General features: G+C 35.3%; 1 protein-coding gene and 1 non-coding gene across 10 annotated transcripts in view; one reads left to right on the forward strand and one right to left on the reverse strand.

The window, feature by feature from the left end:
- The window catches only part of TBL1XR1 (TBL1X/Y related 1), a 179,927-nt gene that overhangs the window by 18,975 nt on the left and 139,321 nt on the right, over nucleotides 1–21,631 (reverse strand). For all 9 annotated transcript variants that reach the window (XR_007135819.1, XM_047786760.1, XM_047786719.1 and 6 more), the window contains 7 exons: nucleotides 14,100–14,245; nucleotides 11,682–11,904; nucleotides 10,807–10,939; nucleotides 10,314–10,455; nucleotides 7,299–7,362; nucleotides 7,107–7,204; nucleotides 5,173–5,233 (listed from right to left, as the gene is read on the reverse strand). Coding sequence is in view for 8 of the 9 variants with exons in the window: in XM_047786719.1 (XP_047642675.1) it covers nucleotides 5,173–5,233; nucleotides 7,107–7,204; nucleotides 7,299–7,362; nucleotides 10,314–10,455; nucleotides 10,807–10,939; nucleotides 11,682–11,904; nucleotides 14,100–14,245 (867 nt within the window). In the remaining variant the exon portion in view is untranslated. The remainder of the gene's footprint in view (nucleotides 1–5,172; nucleotides 5,234–7,106; nucleotides 7,205–7,298; nucleotides 7,363–10,313; nucleotides 10,456–10,806; nucleotides 10,940–11,681; nucleotides 11,905–14,099; nucleotides 14,246–21,631) is intronic.
- LOC125114014 (U6 spliceosomal RNA) lies at nucleotides 4,109–4,216 on the forward strand. The gene has a single exon (XR_007131668.1). It is a non-coding gene; the product is annotated as a U6 spliceosomal RNA (small nuclear RNA).

A 21,631-nucleotide genomic window follows, 5' to 3' on the forward strand; every position in this document is an offset into this window, starting at 1 on the left:
TGAAATTCACAAAATCTCATTACCTATCAAAAGTAACAAGGCATGCAAAGATGTAAGAATGTATGACCAAAGCAAAGAGAAAAATCAAGTCAAAATTGACCAAGAACCAGACACAGATGTTAGAATTCACAAAGACTTTAAAGCACTTGCAACTATATATGTTCAAATAGTTGAGTAGAGAAAGATAAAAAATTTAAATTTCTAGCAATTAAAACTGAAACATGTGAGATAAAAAATGTACTAGATGAAATAAACTACAGATTAGATGCTGCAGAAAAAATGATGAACCTGAGCTCAGAACAGAGACAATCCAAAATTATTAAAACAAATAAACAAACAAAAAAAAACCCAGGAAAACTGAATAAAAAAATGAACAAGACAACTTCCCATTGTGGCACCACAGAAATGAATCCGACTAGTATCCATGAGGATGTGGTAGGTTCAATTCCTGGCCTTGCTCAGTGGGTAGGGGATCTGGCATTGTTATGAGCTGTAGTCACAGATGTGGCTCAGATCCTGCATTGCTGTGACTGTGGTGTTGCCTGGCAACTGTAGCTCTGACAGTTGCTAACTAACCTAGGAACTTAATATGCCAGAGGTGCAGCTCTAAAAAGCAAAAAAAAAAAAAAAAAAGTGGGGAGGAGGTAGAATATTCTCTAAAAATAACGATCAAAAAATTTCCAAATTTGAAGAAAACTATGAATGAGTAAATCCAATAAGCTCTAAGGACAAGAAACTAAGAAAATTAAAGCAAGGCACAACATAGTCAAAGCTGCGTACAGCCCTGCATCACTGAACAAAATCAGTGATAAGAAGAAAATCTTAAAAACAGCCAAAGAAAACAAGACAAATTATGTACAGGGTGATAAAAGATGAAAATGGTAGCAATTTCAAGTTGAAAATAATGTAAATAAGAGGATAACAGAACAACATTAAAAAAAAATACTGAAAGAAAAAAAAACCACTATCAACTACAGAATTCTATATCCAACAAAAATACCTTTCAAAAATAAAGATGAAATAAAGACTTGTTCATGTATACAAAAAGAATTCATCAACATCAGATTTGCATCATAAGGAGTTCCAGAGCAGCTCAGGTAGAAAGTAATACTAGATAAAAATATGATAATTTTGCAAAGGAATGAAGGGTTGGAAAAGACAACTACATGAGTGAAAATTATTACTTAATCCCTTTAAAACATCACTTGAAGGTAGATGGTGCCAAATTAAAGATGTGTACTATAAATTCCAATGCCAAAAAAGATTTACAGTTAATAACCCACCAACGAAGGGAAAATGTTATCATAAAAATATTCAGATAAGTCAAATGGAAGCAGAAAAATAGGAAAAGAGATACATAAAAATATGATTAATTAATATTATTTTTACGGCCACACCTGTGGCCTATGGAAGTTTGTCGGCTATGAGTCAAATAAGAGCTTCAGCTGCTGGCCTATGCTACAGCAAAGCTGGATCCAAACCACATCTGCAACCTAAACCACAACTTGCAGCAATGCCAGATCCTTAACCCACAAAGCAAGGCAGGGATCAAACACACATCCTCATGGACACTAAGTCGGGTTCTTAACCTGCTGAGCCACAACAGGAACTCCAAAATATGACTAAATTAAATGCAATCATATCAATAATCACACTAAATGTAAACAGCTTAAATATTGCCATTAGAAGGCAGAAGTTGATATTTAATGAACAAGTCGATATATGATGCCTACATAAAATACACTGCAAATATAAAGACAACAAGATTGAAAATAAAAGCTCAGAGGAATATACACCATGTCAAAATTAACCAAAAGAAAATCAGAAGGGCTATATTAGTATCAAAGTAGATTTTAGAGCTCAGAAAATAAAACAGAAAAAAGAGGGTCACTAGCAAAATGATAAAGGAGTCAATTCAACATTCTTCAAAATTCATGTCCTAATAATACTGTTTCAAAACATGTGAAGCAAAATATGACAGAGCTTCAAAGAAAATAGAAATTACTGTGTTTTCCAATTATTGTTGATGATTTCAAAACCCCCCTCTCAGTAACAGGTGGCATGAGTAGACAGAAAAAGTAGTAAAGGCTATAAAAGATGTGAACATTATCAAACAATCTGACCTAAATGATATTTATGGGAAAAATGGAATTAAATCAGAAAGCAGTATTAAAAAGAATCTGAAAAGTTTCAAAATACTCAGAAATTAACACACTTCTAAATAAACCAGGGTCAAAGAAGAAATAATCAAAACTACAAAGTATTTTGAACTGAACGAAAACAGAACACATAAAAAGTTGTGAGATGTCAGTAAATAGGGGTAAATTCATAGCACTAAATATCTGTATTAGAAAAGCAGAAAGGTCTCAAATCAGGGACTCCAACATCTTTATTAAGCAAACAGAAAAAGAGCAAATTATATTGACACTGAAAGCATGATAGATAAAAGAACAAATGAATAATTTAAGGAATTCAACATAAACAATGTCTGATCTTTGAAGGATACTGTCAAAACAATGCAAAGACAAGCCACAAACTGAAAGATAATACTTGAAAATACTTGATAAAGGACTTCTTTCCAGAATATAGAGTTCACAAAACTCAGTAATAAGAAAACAGCAAAGTTAAAATAAAAATCCAAAGAATTGAACAGATACTTCACCAAAGAGGACATAAAGAAAGTAAATTAACACATAAGATGCTCATCATCATTAGCCATTAGGAAATACAAATGAAAACCACACTGAGATACCACTACACATTTATTAGAGTGGCTACAACTTAAAAGACTGACCACATACCAAATGCTGGCAAGGATATGGAGAGACTGGAATACCCACTGCTATTGCGAATGCAAACCAGTTTGGAAAATGTAAACTTTGGAAAACTGTTTGGCAGTTGTTAACAAGTTAAACATATACCTACCATTACCTAGCCATAACTTTTCTCTATTTTTACATAAGAAACAGGAAAACACAAGTTCAAAAAATAAAAACTTGTACATGAATGTTGATAGCATTTTTATTTTTAATAGCTAAAACCTGGAAACAACTCGAATTTGCTTCAACAGGTAAATGGATAACAATTTGGTATATCCACATAACAGAATACTACTCATAAATCAAAAGCAATGCAAGATAATTATGCAGAGAAAGAAAACAGACCAAAAACAAAAATACATACTATGTGATTCTATTTATATAATGTAAACTAATTTCTGGTGAGAGAAAGACATCAGTGACTACCTGGGAAAGTAGGAGGGAATGATTTCAAAGGGGCAGGAGGAAACTTCTGAAGCTAAGAGATGTATCAGACCAAAAACAAAAATACATACTATGTGATTCTATTTATATAATGTAAACTAATTTCTGGTGAGGGAAAGACATCAGTGACTACCTGGGAAAGTAGGAGGGAATGATTTCAAAGGGGCAGGAGGAAACTTCTGAAGCTAAGAGATGTATTGTTTTGAGTGTGGTGATGGTTTCAATGCTGTGTGTATATATACACACACGAATATATCAAATTGTGCAATTTAAATGCATATAGATGATTTTATGTCAATTATACCTCAATAAAGCCATTTAAAAAACCAAAAAGCATGGCAGGAAAGAATACCATGTGTAAAAAGCTTATTTATTTGTAAAACGACACTGTTTACACCTCACTGGGTTGTAGCCAACATTAAATGGGAATTACATATACAAGGGCATCATCTCCAGTGCAAAGATGGTTTGGTACATGTTCCACAGCAGGTAGTAATGGTGTCACACGCGCACTTATTTCAATGTTCCATCAATTCTAGGATGTAGGAGAAACTTTTAAGCAGAACAACCAGAGGTCTAAAAAAATTCTATCTGGGTGAGGACTAGAAGCAAAGGTGAAAAGGGGGTAAAACAGATAAAAAGAAATTGATGTGTAAATGCTTATTAATATGGTAAGCTTTAATCAAGCTGAACTGTTTAACATAATACTTGCAAAATTATGTTACTCAAATACTACTGAAAAATCATTTTTGTACCTTATCTAGCTTGTCTAATCACACTAAATAGAGAAATACAAGAAAGGAAAATGCCAGAAGCTGTACATTTTGATTTTAAAGGTGACACTGGTGCTCGCTTTGGCAGCACATATATACTAAAACTGGACCGATACAGAAAGATTAGCATGGCCCCTGTGCAAGGATGACACGCAAATTTGTGAAGTGTTCCATGTTTAAAAAAAAAAAAAAAAAAGTCACATTGGCTGTTTGTGAAAAGGATGTTACTAAAGATTTGAAAATAACAAGAGTTAATTAAGTTAATCTCCAATTCAGAACTCTTCCCAACCATAACAAAATTCTGTAAGACGCAATTAAATCAAGTAGTGCTAAAACCACTGTTCTAATAATTATTAGGCATCATGTTCCAGTTTAACATCAGTTCCTGTAACCTGAAAACTTCCTGAAAGCAAGCACAAGAAGTTCTAGGCTGCATGGGAATGAAGGTACTAAAATCTAGCTGACTACACATCAGGATATATGCTCTGGCGCATGGCCTTTATCATGCAGGAAGGGGTACACTATTCTGGGAGTCAGATTTCAGTATCACACTATTTCTTAAAAGAGAAAAACTTCAAAAATACCAATGTTCCAGCAACACCGGAAAATCCAAATGATTTTTAGTTAACGTTATGTCATTTTATTTCATGATTTAGATACATAAATCCAAAATAAAAAATGGCACTACCTAAATTTATAGGAGTTTATGCAGTATTTTCACATATACTGGTCTCATCCTCTTAACAAATGGTATTATTTTCATCCTCATTTACAGACAGAAAAAATGAGGCTCAGAAAGGTTAAATGATTTGCTCAATCTTAAAGCTTGTTAAGTGGGGGGAACTGACATTCAAACCTAGACCTCCTGACTCAAAAATCTATGTTCTTAACCATTAAATAATATCAAGCCTAAATGAACGAAGCTGCAAATGCTTTTTAATGGTACATTTCACAGGAAACGTTTGATGATCCTCTGACAATTAACAATCTGAAAGTCATGGAACATCAGCTCCTCAAAGGACTAGTAACAAGACTGATACGTGGTATTTCAAGATTTTTAAATGAATTATATGGTATTAAAAGTTTAATTAGAAAAAACAGAAGCTCTAGTTCTCATGTAAATTGTGAAGACTTACCTGAATGAAAAGGAAATTGTTGCTTGGCTTCACCAGTGTGTGCATCCCAAATAATTGTAGTCTGAGATAGAAAACAAAAATATATTGCTAAGAAGTTAAAAGGAGTTTATCAGATACAGACACTAGATGCCTAAATATATTAAAGGAATATGAAATGTCAGAGTGCATTTCATTTAACAGTTACCTTTAGTACAGCAAAGCTATGTTCCACTTTGGGGTGGAAGACTATTAAGCAGTTTAATTCTTCCTTGGTGACTTCTCATCAGTCAACTTACTTCAATAACTATTACAAGGTGTCTATACTTACCAGACATTCTATCAGACTGCTTAAGAAACTCCATTGCAATAGTTTACTTAATGTAAGATTATTTTGTTTTGTTTGTTTATTTATTTTGCTTTTTAGGGCCGCACCCACAGCATATGTGGATTCCCAGGCTAGCGGCCCAATTGGAGCCACAGCTGCTGGCCTACACCACAGCCATAGCAGCGTGGGATCCCAGTCATGTCTGCAACCTACACAACTCACAGGAATGCCAGATCCTTAACCCACTGAGTGAGGCCAGGGATCGAACCGCAACCTCATGGCTCCTAGTCTGATTCGTTTCCGCTGCACCACAACGTGAACTCCATACTTAATGTAAGATTTTTATAGCTATAGCCATAAGAAGGTAAATTTTTGGTTAATAAAAATCAGCTAACTCCTAAGATTTTTTTTTTTTGCCTGTCCCTAGGCACATGGAGTTCCTGGGCCAGAGATCAGATCTGAGCTGCAGTTTTGACCCACGCTGCAGCTGTGGCAATGCCAGAGGTTAACCCACTGTGCCAGGCCAGGGATCAAACTTGCATCCCAGGGCTCACGAGATACCACCAATCCTGTTGGGTCACAGCAGACACTCCCCCAATATTAAGATTTTTGAAGTTCGCATTTATACACAACAGCAGCTTGAATTATGACAATAATTAAAATTAAATTTCCTTCCCATTATTAATTTTATAACTTTGGGGTATATAGTGGCAGTAAATATTAATAGGACTTTTCTTTCATATTCCTGCCCCCTTTACATTTCTTCCCTTTTTCTACTTCCCTTTTTGACATCTCAACTATGCACATGTACCTTCATAGATTAAAATAAACCATATTCATTTTGGGAGGTGTGGTAAAGGAAATAAGAAAATGAAGAAGACCCAATGATTTCAACCTATCTATATTTACCAGACTCATTAGGTGAAAAGAGCTAAAAAGACTCCCAATTTCTTACATTTTCAATTGAGTATCAGGAGTTCAGCTAACAGACTGGCTCTAAGGTTTCCTATGGATCACCATAGAACCATAGTCACTGATGAGATAAACTAAAAACTGCACAAGGGAAGCAAAGAGTATGGGAAGTATGACATTCATTATGGCTCAAATTCCAATAAAAATGAAGAGTGGTCACACAGATAAGGAATAAAGGATATTCTGATAAGTAGATTCAGGAATGAGCTCACAGAAAATCTAAGCATTTCTATTACTACCATAAATTCATCCTAAATTTCCCAAATATGAATGTTTCATTATTTATGTGATTAGCAGAGAAAAATATTACTTTCTATTATACTCTTTAACAAATTACCCCTTTGTGTGTGTGTGTGTGTGTGTGTGTGTGTGTGTGTGTGTCTTTTCTAGGGCTGTAACTGTGGCATATGGAGGCTAGGGCTCCAATCCGAGCTGCAGCCGCCCAGCCTATGCCAGAGCCACAGCAATGAAGGATCCGAGCCGTGTCTGGGACCTACACCACAGCTCACAGCCACGCCAGATCCTTAACCCACTGAGCGAGGCCAGGGATCAAACCTGCAACCTCATGGTTCCTAGTCTGATTCGTTAACCACTGAGCCACAATGGGAACTCCATAACAAATTAACCTTTATAGAAGTGAGTTTAATATTCTTTTTACCTTGTCTACTCCAGCACTTAGGATGAAATTTCCTTTCTTATTCCACTTTAATGCAAATATAGGACCTTTATGCTGCCCCAAGGTGCTAGCAAGGTTACCTAATATTCAAAAGGAAAAACATTAAAATTACTTTAAACTGTATAACTTAGATCAACACTAACAGCAAATGAAAAGAAAAAGTGCTTCATTTACCATCTTTAGTCCATATTCTGGCAAATCCATCATAGGAACCAGTTGCTAGAAGTGTACCTTCACTCTGTAAGAGAAACATACTTCTTCAATTAAAAAATCCAGAAAGGACATTTAATTGTTACCAGAATATTTCATGCTTACATCCCAGGTACAGCTGATCTGTGACATTCTCTGCTTCAAAACCTTCAGCTTTGCCTACTTGGAAGAGCCATGAAAGGCCTACAGAAAACCCTTCATTGCTGTAGAATTTTGTCAGCATTTAGTCATGATGTGAGCCTCATGTCAAAATCTCAAGAATGGCAGCAACTGCTTTGGTGCAGGATCAACATCACTCTTGTGCATGCTAAGGTTTACTACATTCCCATAGGTGCACGTGACTAAAGATGGGGGTGGGGTGATGGATTAGGAAGGACATCAAAATCATAACTTTATAATGATTCAGGAAAAGTAGAGAGAACTCTTTCAAAATATTTCATTACAATTAGAAGTTTTTATAAAGACCTCCCTCTAAATCTTTTATTGTCTAAACTATGTGTCTGTATGTCTGTGTGTGTTCCAAATAATATTGTTGTTTCAGATGATCAGACACTTAAATATCACTGAATGTTTCTTTCCTTTCTTAATTATTTCCCAATATGAAATCCTTACCAATAAAAACAGCAACACAAGAAAAAGAGCCAGAAAAGAGTGTAGACTGACTTTATAGTTAATGAAGTGAGTACAGTTGCCTGGAACTACTCTACTATGAGGACAAATCTATACCAATTTCTCTAATCCTATATTCCCTTACATGTGCCTTACCTAATTAACGGTACAACACAAGGACACATTTAACTTATTCTACGGAAGTACAAGTTACAGAATACACAAAACAGACTATTGCCAGGATGAGTAAACATTATTAGAGAGAGAGAGAAAGAGAGAATGCAAGCCTGCCTTACTCTGTACTTTTTGATACTTTCCGGTAAGTGTATTGAAAACACAGTCACCTTTTTCAGACCTCAAGTCATTTACCTGTACAGGTAAGTGGCAAACGAATGTTGGTTCTATGGCTTGTGAACTGAGATTTGCTAGGATACGAAAAGACCCTAAGGAAGAAGCAGCAATGCTGAAGCCAAGAGCAAAATCTTAATTTCAGACTCGGAACAATGGAAAGTTTCCTTCTAAAATGGTCCCCAAATGTTTTAAGATCATGGACCACTAAAGTAGGAAAAGAACACTTTAAAGATCAGATATTTCACAGGCTCTTGCTTTAGTCATGGAAAAGAGCCATTAATCAACAGTAATATATTCCCCTTTTAGTGGAAGATTTAAGCTTATAGTGAAAATAAATCTTCAAAAGTCCACACTTTAAAAAACTTTTAACTTGCAGTTCAGAACCACCAAGTTCAACATACCATTTATTAACCATCCTTTTCAGTGTTATCAGTAAACTTCATTTAATTAACATAGCCTCCAAGACAAACAGATTAAGAAAGATAGAAGGCCTTTAATCTATGATATAGTTAGGTACCATATTAAGAAGACAATTCTTAGTTCTGACCCTTCGACCAAGTAGTAACTGAAATGTGCTAAACTTCTTTTCATTTCTAGAATTCTCAAATTTATACAGGGGAAGAATAAACACATTGCTGGAAATTTAGAAAAGAGTATTAAAAAATCTTACCTATGAGTTCTGGAAGAATTTCATAGAGTAATCATGTTTAAAGATAGAGCTCATTTCTTAGAATAAGATTTGGAAAATCCTTTGGAAAGCCCCACAAAGTTGTTAAACAGAGGCCAGAGAAGGAGATGTCCACTTGCTAAGGAAAGGACAGCTGACCCTAAAAATTCTTAGTAACACTGGTGTCTGAAAGGCTTCTCAGAACTGGGGTGGGGGGTGGGGTTTAAGAAACTGATGCAAAGTTACAAGGAAGAAAAAGGCAACATGGGATAAAGAGAAAGATACAGAAACTTTAAAAATGGTGATTTCCTGCAAATTAATAATGGGACTGCAAACAAAGCTGTTAATCATGTATTTAAGGAGTTCCTGCTGTGGCTCAATGGTAATGAACCCAACTAGAATCCCTCAGGATGCACATTCGACCCCAGGCCTCTCTCAGTAGGTTAAAGGATCTGGCATTGCCGTGGGCTGTGGTGTAGGTTGCAGAAGCAGCCTGGATCTGCAGCTCCAATTTGACCCCTAGACTGGGAACTTCCATATGCCACAGCTGCAGCTCTTAAAAGAAAAAAAATCATATATCTGAAACTGAAAGGATAAAGCTTTATCAATAATGAAATAAAACTTTCTAGTAAATCAGAGCAGTCAAGTTATCCCAGAAAGATTCTGAATAATATATAGAATTAGAGAATGTTAAGATTCATACAGCTAGAATGCAGCTTGGAAGACATCTAGACTAACAGTTCCTGATGAAAACTTCATTGCCAACTGCATGCTAAGGTCTCCTATATTCCAATAGACGTACATGACTAAAGATGGAGTGGGGTGATAGTCTGGGTAGGACATCAAAATTATAACTTTATAATGATTCAGTAAAAGTAAAAGACAGCTGGCAATGAAATTTTTATCAGTTCTCAGCTAAATAAGAGAAAGAAGAATATGTTTTTATTGTACAGATTTCCCTTATACCTCCAGCAAAAGGCTTAGTAGTTAAGAATTTACTATGTGCTTGTTACTGATTTTCATTTTTACTTCATTTATGTGGGACCATTAATACATACATTAATACTTTACATGTAAGGCAAGTGAAGCACAGAGTGATAGACCAGTTATATGCAAAGGTTCTGCAGCTAGATAAACTGAGGAGCTGGAAGATGAACTTTGACCTGCTTGCTTGAGCAGTCTTTGTTTTTGACACTTTAGAGAGGTGGGGACTCCTAGTTTGTTGTTCTTACTAGTCAGTGAAATCCAAAAAATACCTGAACAAATAGACATATCCTGTCTTAAGTCTGAGGCTCAGAGAAGTTCAGTACATTAATAACTAGATCCATCATGGACAATACAGTAATACTCACATTCCAATCTAGAGATGTCACATCCTTGTTGCTTGGGACATCTTGCCCTCCTTCTCGTATACAATGTCTAAGTACTAACTGTGTGGAGCCACTAGTGCTATTTTCACTAAGATTCCATATTCTTGCTGTTGAGTCTCCAGACCTATAAAGTATGCAATATATTTTAAATCCTCATGATATTCTCAAGTATTCCAGAATCAAGGCAGCATATTTACATCCTATTATTAATAAGGCAAAAAAAAAAAAAAAACTAGACTATCAGAGATTTCCATTTCCAACATTTTTCTCAGTCTCCACTTTGGGGGCCACCAAGCACTAGCTTAATTAAAGCATCTAAGATTACATTATAATAAATAAAGAGGTACAGAGGCAAAATGACCATAAATAAGCAACAACAAAACCCTGAAAATATAAGGAATGTATTTATAACATATACAATAATTCAGCAAGATACTTTTAGAAATCCATTTTAGTTTCACTCTGAGAAACATACCCTGATGCCAAGAGATCACTAACAGGGTTCCAGGCACAGATGAAAACTTCTGATTCATGTCCCCTTAACACAACTGCTTTATTAGGAGGGATTTCAACATCCCCATCCACTTCCATCATATCAGTATGATTATCTGCAACATGAGATATAAGGGGAAAATTCTAGTTAGGTAGTCCTATTATAATATCTGGGGGGGGGGGGGGAGAAAATTCTTAACCAGCTAATATCTCCTTTAAAATATAGTGTAACCTTTTTTTCATTGTATCAGACAATGGTGAAAATGACTATACAGTATTTATCACATGAATAATAAATTCTTATCTTTAGTTAAGTATGAGTATATATTTTTAAAATAGATGTGTATCTGAGTATATGTTCAGAGATGAGGGTCGTGGGGAATAGGAACAGAGGAAGACTGGGAGACAAAGGTTAGAAAAAGCTAAAATGATAAAATGTTTTGAATTAAATATAATTCTTGCCAATACCATTCTGAGTTTCTGCCAGTAGGGGTTGCTGATATCATTCATATAACATTAGAGTTGCCTTTATATCTCCATGTCAAAGCTTTACTGTATTTATTAATGACTGGTGTTACAGATTATATTTAGAAACCAAATCCAGGTACAAAATTCATTTAACATTAGAAAAATGGTTTCTAAATAATTTAAAAAGAAAAAAAATCTATGAAAGTAAATCTAACTACATGGAGTTTTAGGTATACAAATTTGAATTGTGTGATATAAGTTAGGGAAATAAGTTAGTATAAATGAAATACATGATGTTACTTCAACTTAGAAAATGAGGTATCCCCACAGGGGAAAGTTTTTTTTTTTTCTTTTCTGAAAAGGAGTTTTAAAATTCCGCTCTCAACTCACTTGCTATAGTATGTGCTCCATTCTCCTCCCCATTTGCTGTATTTTCTCCATTTTTTGCAGATCCTTGTTGGTTTGTTGCAGCTGCGGCAGCTGCAGCAGCTGCTGCTTGTTGCTGTGCAAGTTTATCTCTATAAGCTTGTTGTCTTGTTTGTACTACATCAGGCATCACGGCATCTATCAGTGACAGAGACTCTATTGGTCGGCCATCAAACAAGGTACCATCCTGGATTTGAAAAATTATGAGAAAAAAAAAATCAAAGATAACACATTTAGAGTAATTTGTATTCATACAGGTCAACACCAGATATGAAAATCTTCATTCCAAGACAAAACATTTTGAGATACTTTTCTGAATGCATGTAAGAAAGAAACGAATCAGGAGGGAAGAAGGTAACTATAAGAAGTACTGCAAACAGCTGTTTAAATTTTCTTCCTCACTTTGTTCATACTCTTAAATGGTGCAGTTATTAAAGCTGAAATACTGACAGGGAATAATAAAAAATAGGCATGGATGATAAAAAGGCTTATTAATTACACTCCGAAATATTGTTTTTTAAAAGCAATATGGAGTAGTTTATACAATGATATTTGATGCCACATTTTAGTGAATGCTTCTGTAAAACAAAAAATTTTAAAAATAGTTTTTGTTGGAGTTCTCTTGTGGTGCAGTGGGTTAAGGATCCAGTGTTGTCACTGCTGTGGCTCAGGGTGCTGCTGTGATGCAGATTCGATCCTTGGCCTGGGAACTTCCACATGTTGCAGGTGAAGGCCAAAAAAAAAGAAACAACAACAAAAAAAAGCTTTTGTTGAATTCAAAATTTTCTTGAGATTTGATTAAAATTTTAAAACAGAAATAGATGTAAGATATTATGCCATACAATTATCTTATTTTACTAACACTGAAATAAAGGCACAAAAAGGATTAAAGACTTGGCAGCTCCACAGTTAGTCAATGGCAGTTGAGATCTGTTAACCAGTGCTGTTTAAAGTGCAATCCAAGGACCAAATGCGCCATCATCACCTGGTGACTTGTTAGAAATGTAGATTCAAACCTACTGAATCAAAATCTCGCAAGGGCTCAAGAATCCTTGTTTTAATAAGCTCTATGGGAGAACTAACATTTGAGAAGTAGGACCATGATTCATAAACTAGTGCTCTTTAATTTTATCAAGTTGCTATAATGTCTCAAAGCTCCTCTCATTGACATCAGGAAGTTTACAATTAGTAAGTTCTCCAGCAAACACAAGAAGAGATACAGACACAGAGCAAGTCAGAAATTGAAACAGTGCATATTACAGCATATACACATGTGAAGCCTGACTCACTTAAACATGCACCTAAAGCACTGTGGTGGGGTGCTCCAAGCCACAAAACATAGCATATCTTTCTGAACTGTCAATTGCAATAGAGCATTTGAGGAGTAGGAGAAACTATTTTAACCTGTAAGTAACTTAAAAATACTAAAACCAACACAGGTAAATTGTGGAGTTCTATATTAAATCTACAGAAACATTTTTAGATAAAATGAGAGCTGGCCACTGGTGGAAATTATTTATCATCCTCTTCAATAAAAGATACAATGAGGACATATTTAATTTAGTATTGATGTCTTTTTCAGTTACAGAGATGAGGTAATTAAAAAATAATCAATTTTAGTACATTATATAATTATAGTAATAAATATTGATGTAGAAACTATACATGCAAAGGAAAGAGGAATATGTTAATCTCTGAAACAAAAATAAGGTAAAAATCTCTCATGTATCATAAATTCTGACCATATATAAAAACTATCAGCTATACTAGAGTTTACAAAATTTTTTTGCATAAGACCAGATAATAAATATTTCAGGCTTTTCAGACTGTATATAAAGTCTCTGTTACAACCACTCAATTCTGGCACTGTAGCACAAAAGCAGCAAGATAATACATAAATGAAGGAGCGTGGCTGTGTACCAAGCAAACTTTACAAAACCAAGCAACAGGCAGGATTTGGCTAATGAAATGGATCACACTTTGCAGACACCTGAGACTATAAACTACCCAGATGATACAGACCTCAGATCGCCTTCATTATAAACTGCCTTCCAAAATCAGGTAATAACCAAATAATCTAAGACCCCCAATTTTTCAGACTATTAATTATGGTCTCAACATATGATGGCACATACTATTATTTTAAAGAAAATGATTTCTTACTATTTACTTATAAAACCACATAAAGATAAATAAGAAAATAGTCCTTAGATTTAGGAGCCAACATGCCTTGCCTGAGTGACGTGACTGCCACACTAGGAATAATGCCTTTCAACTATTTACCTAGTGAAGCTGAAGTAAGAAAATGAATGAGTAAACAAGATATCAGATACTTAAGAGCAGATGTGAGTAAGAATTAGTATTTGAAATAGTCTTCCTTACCTCATTAATACTAACTTCGGCCTCTACATACTGTAGACCTTTCTGGATGATGGAGATCAATGCAGCAGGTGGGACGAGGGCACCATTTATGTTAGACTGACTGATATGGCTTTCTATACCAAAGGTGAACGCTGAATGAGAAAATCCTGAAAGCAAAAGAAGAGGTATAAGAATTTATTCTCCAAGTGGCAACATGCTATATGACACAAATGAAAGACTTTTAACAATCTTTCAAAATCACATTTCACCCATCTGAAATCCCAGACTGTTAGCTAAGGTCACATATGTTTTTAAACAAAAGATATATGAAAACCCAAACATGTTAACCTTTATATATTTTCCTTTTCACTTTAATTACATAAAAGTGGAACACAATTTTCCTCAACAAATAGCATCAAACTTTAAAGCTGGAAAAAAGCCTCTGTACATCATGTAACTGAATTGCTTCTCTCAAAAAACTTAGGCTGAGATAAGTGAAATTTAATATTTCTGTAGTCTAAATTTCTACATACAAATTCATCATTGAATTTATAAATTCAGTATTTTGCAGGTTGTTTTTAAAAACTACTTAGGAAGATAAAATGTAAACTAATACTAATATAAGGAATGAAAACTGAAATTTAATAATGAAAAATAATCTCTATGCTTAAATTTCATTGTATTCCTTAATCCACTAAGCAAGGCCGGGGATCGAATCCTCATCCTCATGGACTCTAGTCAGTCTCACTAACTGCTGAGGCAAGAAGGAAACTCCCCAAAATCTCTTTATGGTTGCTTTGTTTTTTTTATAAAGGCAGGTCCAAATTCAAAAGTAAAATTCTAATAAACAGAGGCCCAAGGAGGGTTATTCTCTTTATCAACATATTCATCAGAGCTTATCATTAAATAGTATCTGTCACTGATGTATTTTAAAATAATTAAATTACACATCTACATAGAATGTTAAGAAACTTTCGTACTAAACAAAGTAAATGAATATGGGCTTATTGGAGTTTTGGTTAAACTAATTTAATCTATATAATGTGTTGTCTAGCCTGTCTACCCTAGTTGTTTAGTTCGTATCTTTTTCTTTTGTGCTTCTACTCTCAGGCTCCGTGTAGCACTTATGAACAACCCATAAAATACTCTGGGCTCACAAACAGCACATGGCTAGGAGATATTTTAATTGGTTAACAGAGAGTCAAAGTACACCTAAGTTCATCTTTCTTAAGGCTGCTCCTTCTTTTCCTCTTTGGAACACCTAACCTACTTCTCTAACTATACACTGTGAGAAACTAAAAAGATGTTACCTTTAAGACTTGAATTTTAATGTCTTGATTTTACACATAGACGAGATCATTTTAAAATACACTGATAGTTTGCAGCCTAATCTTAGCTCACAAAAAAGGCTAAAAAACACACAAATGAAAAAAGCACATTGCATTGTCTCTGTCAGGAAACTTGTAACTACTTAAACATGAGAAGATTCCAGATGCCAGGATAGGAAGCTCAGAATCAAGACTGGGAAGGATGGGGAGAAAAGGTGAGAGATATGGCAGTGAAATCCATAAACAGTGAGGTTGGAAACTCCTGTTCTCTTTTGCATATCCCTCCTAAAACAAATACTGCAGTAAATCAAAAATAGGAAAAACAAAAACAAAAACCCACCTAAGTGGCTTAGAGACTTAAGAAGTAAGACTTCAAGATAGATGATATCAGAGGGCCTACACCATGCACACATTTATAATTTATTACTTTATCATCTCAATTAGCAGATGGGAAAATAGTCACAAAGAAAATAAGGATTTAAATTCATTCAGAGACCACGGCCATAACCACTCAACTCTCCCAGGAACACTTAGAATAGGGTCAAGGATCAAGATATGGTAGTACAAGCTGTTTACTAAACAGAAAAAAAAGACTGCATCACTGTTCTTGTTTCAACTCAGGATATTAGAAAGTGGTATCAGTAGTGCATGAAACATTAAGACATCTTATTAGCAAGGTTTCTGAAGTGTTTTGATTTTTCATAAGCCTTCTAAATTTAATAGCAACTTACATGATTTCTGTATGCCAATTCCTGAGTACAACTTAAATAATAATAATTAGTTACGTTTAGATCCAGGCAGAACGATGTCAAAGTTTGGCTGGAATGTTGCACATATCCTGAGGTTGTTCTGAGACCAGGTGCTCACAACCACCTCCAGTTGTTTTGCATGTGCTTTGAATGTTCTCAAACAGCAAGGAAATGCCTCTAAATGGGTCATTAGCACTGTTTTGGCACTTATCATTAATGTTTACCCTGAAGAAGTGAATCTTACTTAAATGCTCTGCTTCAATACATGTTGAATTCAACTATAGCTTTTCCTTTATTTCTAGCCATTGCATTACATGGCATCTTAAAATCATTATGTTTAAAACTACTTTTCTTCCCCTCCCTAAAACTTGTTTTTCCTCAGAAATATCCTACCTTACTTTGCTATACCTGCAAGTCATCCTAACTTCCACCTCAGCCTGTGGCATTGCACCATTTGCCAAATCCTATCAATCCTGCATCTCCGATCTCTGTTCTCAGCTTTCCTTTTCTTCTAGAACCTTAGGTTTAATGTTCCATCCTCCTTTGCCTGGACTAGTACCGTCATAAATTCATTTTCTCTCTTCCCCAGTCCAGTATATTTGCTACACTACAGCTAGAATACGACCTGTAAAACAAAAACTGATCATATTTCTCCTTACTTGAGCACTGTGAATGATCCTTTTGGCCTTCATAACCAAGGCTAAACTCCTAAGTATGGTACATAGTTACTTTTGTAATCTTGACTCTACCCATCTCTCCAGGCTCATCTCCCTAATTCCACCTTTCCATTCTTTCCATTGCACATTAAATTCAAGTGATCGCTGATAACAAGTAACACCCTGGGTATGTTGTGTGATGTCACGCCTCTGGACCTTACGGATTCTTGTGCTCTTTTCACCTATGTGGAAGGATGGAGGTGAAGTCCTTCCTTTCATTGCTCTAAAGCTGAGCATCCTGTTATGCTAATCCCATAATATCTGTATAGCATTTACCACATTGAAAGGTTATCACCTATATGTCTATGGTTGTGTATGTGTATGGGCTGAAGATGAGTTTATGTCTAGCAGTCCTTCAATTACGGGAAATTAGATTGTTAGCTAATGCTCAATAAACATCTGTTAAATCAGAATGCAATTCTACTACAATTTATCTTGGCACATCAAAAAAATTTATAATCAAGAAAAAAAACATATGACTTAAATTTCCCTTGATATACTGAAGTTGAACCAGCCTCATGTCAAAATATATTTGCATTTATTTGTAAATATTTATGTAGGGAATTCTTTTTCAGGGACAGCTTTTCATCTACAGAGTAGAAGGCAAAAGGGATCAGCTTAAATCTGCAAAATGCTAAAGTCCCGCCTGACTGCCATATTAGAGCATCCCTTCCTTCCAAGGGTAAAAGCAAATCTGATAATAAATATTATCTCTGTAATCAAGTACTCTACACATTCACTAGGGCAATTAAAATTTGGGAGGTAGAAAAGAAATTCCATGGTTCCCATTGTGACCAGATGGGTTAAGAACCCAACTAGTATCCATAAGGATATGGGTTGGATCCTTGGCCTTGCTTAGTGGGTTAAGGATTTGGTGTTGCCACAAGCTGTGCAAAGGTCATAGATACGGCTTGGATCTGGTGTTGCTGTGGCTGTGGCATAGGTTGGCGGCTGCAGCTCTGATTGGAGCCCTAGAGCAGGAATTTCAATAGGCCATGGGTGTGGCCTTAAAAAGAAAGGAAAAGGAAAGAAAAGAAAACAAAAAAGGAAGGAAGAAACAAAATGAAAGAAATTAATTCCAGAGAGGAATAAGGCTGAAAACCACCATGTTTAGTATACATTAATTCAGCAATAAAGACCAGCAGTGGTAGGGCTCTATGGAGTTACTCTTGAGATAAAGCACCATTCCCCCGTTACCATTTAAGAAATGAGATCAGGAGTTCCCATTGGGGCACAGTGGAAATGAATCCAACTACTAACCATGAGGTTGAGGGTTCGACCCCTGGCTTTGCTCAGTGAGTAAAGGATCAAGTATTGCCGTGAGCTGTGATGTAGGTTGCAGATGTGGTTCGAATCCCACGTTGCTGTGGCTACGGCATAGGCCAGTGGCTGTAGCTCCAATTAGACCCCTAGCCTGAGAACTTCCATATGCCTCAACCACAACCCTAAAAAGCAAAAAAAGAAACGAGATGACGAGACAACCACTTTCTACATGTTGTTTGTTTCAGGAGTGCCTTTTCACGACGTAACAGAGATTGTGTTCTCATAGGGAAGTTAAGTCCTCCAGAGTCTGCCAATTCTACTTTGCAAATAAAGAATGCAGGAACGTGAAAATGGGCCCTGAACATGGTTATGGTATAGCATCTGAACAAGGAAAACAAAAAGGCAAAGTTTAACTACCATCACAACACAGTGCCCTAATCTGGAAGGAAAATCTGATTTACCCAAGATCTTTTTAAAATTCAGGTCAGGGAGTTCCCGTCGTGGCGCAGTGGTTAACGAATCCGACTAGGAACCATGAGGTTGCGGGTTCCGTCCCTGCCATTGCTCAGTGGGTTAACGATCCGGCGTTGCCGTGAGCTGTGGTGCAGGTTGCAGACACGGCTCGGATCCCACGTTGCTGTGGCCCTGGCGTAGGCCGGTGGCTACAGCTCCGATTCAACCCCTAGCCTGGGAACCTCCATATGCCGCAGGAGCGGCCCAAGAAATAGCAACAACAACAACAACAACAACAACAACAAAAATAATAAATAAATAAATAAATAAAATTCAGGTCAGAAAAACCCAAAAAATTATACCCCTGCTTCCATCACCACATACTCCCTTCCCCCCAAATCCCATTCTATTCTATAGAGCCAATTTAAATGCTTAAAGGTTTCAGAAAACATAAAAAGGGGGAAAATGCTATAGGGGATCTTGGATGCTGAAGAGTTAGATGTAGCACTTATTAAAAGAAAATGTGAAGAAAGAAAAAAAATTACAAAACCAAAACCCAAATGTAACTGTTAATATCTTTTGTTTCCTTTTTTTCAGCACAATATAATACACTGGCTGTATAGTTTTGTGCCCCAAAATTTTGTCCTTAAAAATATATATAACTATGAACATTTGATACGAATTATATTTTCTGAAATGATTTTAATAATACCATAATATTCAGCCAATAAATGCACTCAGCTAGTAAATTATTCATCCTATGACTGGACACCTGGACTTTCCCAATGTTCATGATTTTAAAAAGAATCTTATCTCAGTTATCTACGTGTATAGGCTTTTGCCATGTATGTTTGTATGTGTGTAGATGGGTATGTATACATATATACTTTTTTTTCTCCTTAGGATGGATTCCCTCAAAAGTTGAAGGCGACATCAACCTTTTAAAGGAAGCTCATGATTATCGAATTGCTTTTCAAAAAAAAGATACATATTTATAATGCCATTAGCAATTTATATGTTTTCCTCATACCCTTGCTAATGCTGGCTATTCCTAAAAAAACAAAAAGATTACTATTAAGATTGAACAAGTTCTCTGGCAACTATTAAAGGACTTTTGTCTTCTAACAAGCATGTCAGTAGGAATGTGTAACAGGAATTTCTTTTTTAATTAGCGAAAAATAAATCATTCAGCTTCCAAAAAAAAAAAAAGAAGAAAAACTGATTTGGAAGTATAAAAGTATAGTAATTACCAGCATTTATGACAACTGCTTGATGTTTACACAAGCAGGTACACAACAGGTACACAACAACTCTATGTCAATCAGTGTTAGTGCGTATTTTATTTTATCATAAACCAAAACTATATACATACGTGCATTTCTGTAACTGATCTTCATCTCATAAAAACCCAAAGGAAGACTCAGGATAGACACACCAGATGCTGAGCTCTCCCCACTCCGGTTCCTCATAGCTAGAGGCACATTACTGACAGCCAGTTTAACCTAACTCCATCAAGCCCATTGTTAAAGAGCCTGCTTAAAAATGGGATCAGTGGGGGATATGTAAGAAGGACTGTTTATGTAGCCCAGTTACCTTTATCTGAGTCAAGAGAAACTGCACTGTCAGGTAACTGACGGTATTTTACAATTATAGAGGTTAATACAAAATCACTAAATGAAAAAGACAAATGAGTGACCTATTCAGTGTTACAGGTCAGAACATTAACATTATACATAAACATTCAGGTTAGTTTGTGCCCACCACAACCATGTTTAGATTTCTAAATAAAACATGTTTGATGTTTGATCTTACAAACAAATATAACATTTTAAGCAACATGTCAGAAAAAGTGGTGTGGTGTGAGGCCTGTACCCTGGGACATACAATATCCTTTTGAAAAGGTTAGAAAACTATGGAATGAGAGGTAGGGTGCAGGAGAGACAAGATGATCTTTCCTGAACCAAACACTTTAAGTCCACATATATCATTACCTTCCTGTAAATGGAGACTGCATGGCAAGGTGAACCACAGTTCTAAAAAATGAGCATTTTTTAAAAATTACAGTATTCACAATCACCATCTAGAAAACTATTTGGTATTAAGGACATGTTGTTTTGGCATCTTTCAGTTAGCCTTCAATCATAAGATACAACATAGCATTCAACAGTGAAGTTCATCATAAATATATATGTTACTGAGTTCTTCAATATGTTATCAGATGACAGTTAAAATCTAGAATCAAGAATTCTCCCCCAAACCAAATACACAAAATTTCAATTTATACAATGCGACAAGAAAAATGGGTACCACAAAGTTCACAAATAATTGCCAGGAATAATTTTTTCTGAAAAAAATAAACTAAAATTGTAAATCGCTATAGAAGAGTCAAACGAAAAAAGGTGCTTGGGCTGAGGAAGAAAATTTTTAAAGTACAAACCAGCTTAGGTCTTCTAAAATTAACACTATATCAGATTCTATTATACACAATTACAGTATGTACCACTTAGTATTTACTCTGCATATGGTTGCTAAATATGAATTATTAGGGCAATCAAATTACTAATGTCCTTGGGTGAATGCTAATTAAAGGAGCATACTGAATCAAGGCAACCATTACTCACGGTACTACATGTCAAATACATTCAATTTCCAAGTCATCTCAAAATTTTAAAAAATAACATTTTATTCCCCAGGGAGTATTTTTAAAATATGACATTAGTTTGTAACAGTGCAAAATGATAATGATCAAAGCAACATGCTTAGGATGAACTTTCTAGAGATAAAAATAAGAAAAAAATTTAAAGTTTCAATACTTAATAAAACTATCCTATAACAAATAAACTTTTAATTAGTTTTAACCAATAGGGAATGGTGGCTTATTTCAAACAGGTGTTTATAAAATATTTGAGGCTGATTATCACACTATAGTCCCTTTTTAACAAGTAACAAATTTTATGAATGAGAAAATGAGAGTCCTGAGAAATTACATAATGGAGGGGTGGGGCAGATACTTCTCTCAGGTAATATCTTCTAATGCTGGTAAT

The sequence above is a fragment of the Phacochoerus africanus genome, chromosome 1 (genome assembly GCF_016906955.1).
Source record: "Phacochoerus africanus isolate WHEZ1 chromosome 1, ROS_Pafr_v1, whole genome shotgun sequence".
Classification (NCBI taxonomy): domain Eukaryota; kingdom Metazoa; phylum Chordata; class Mammalia; order Artiodactyla; family Suidae; genus Phacochoerus; species Phacochoerus africanus.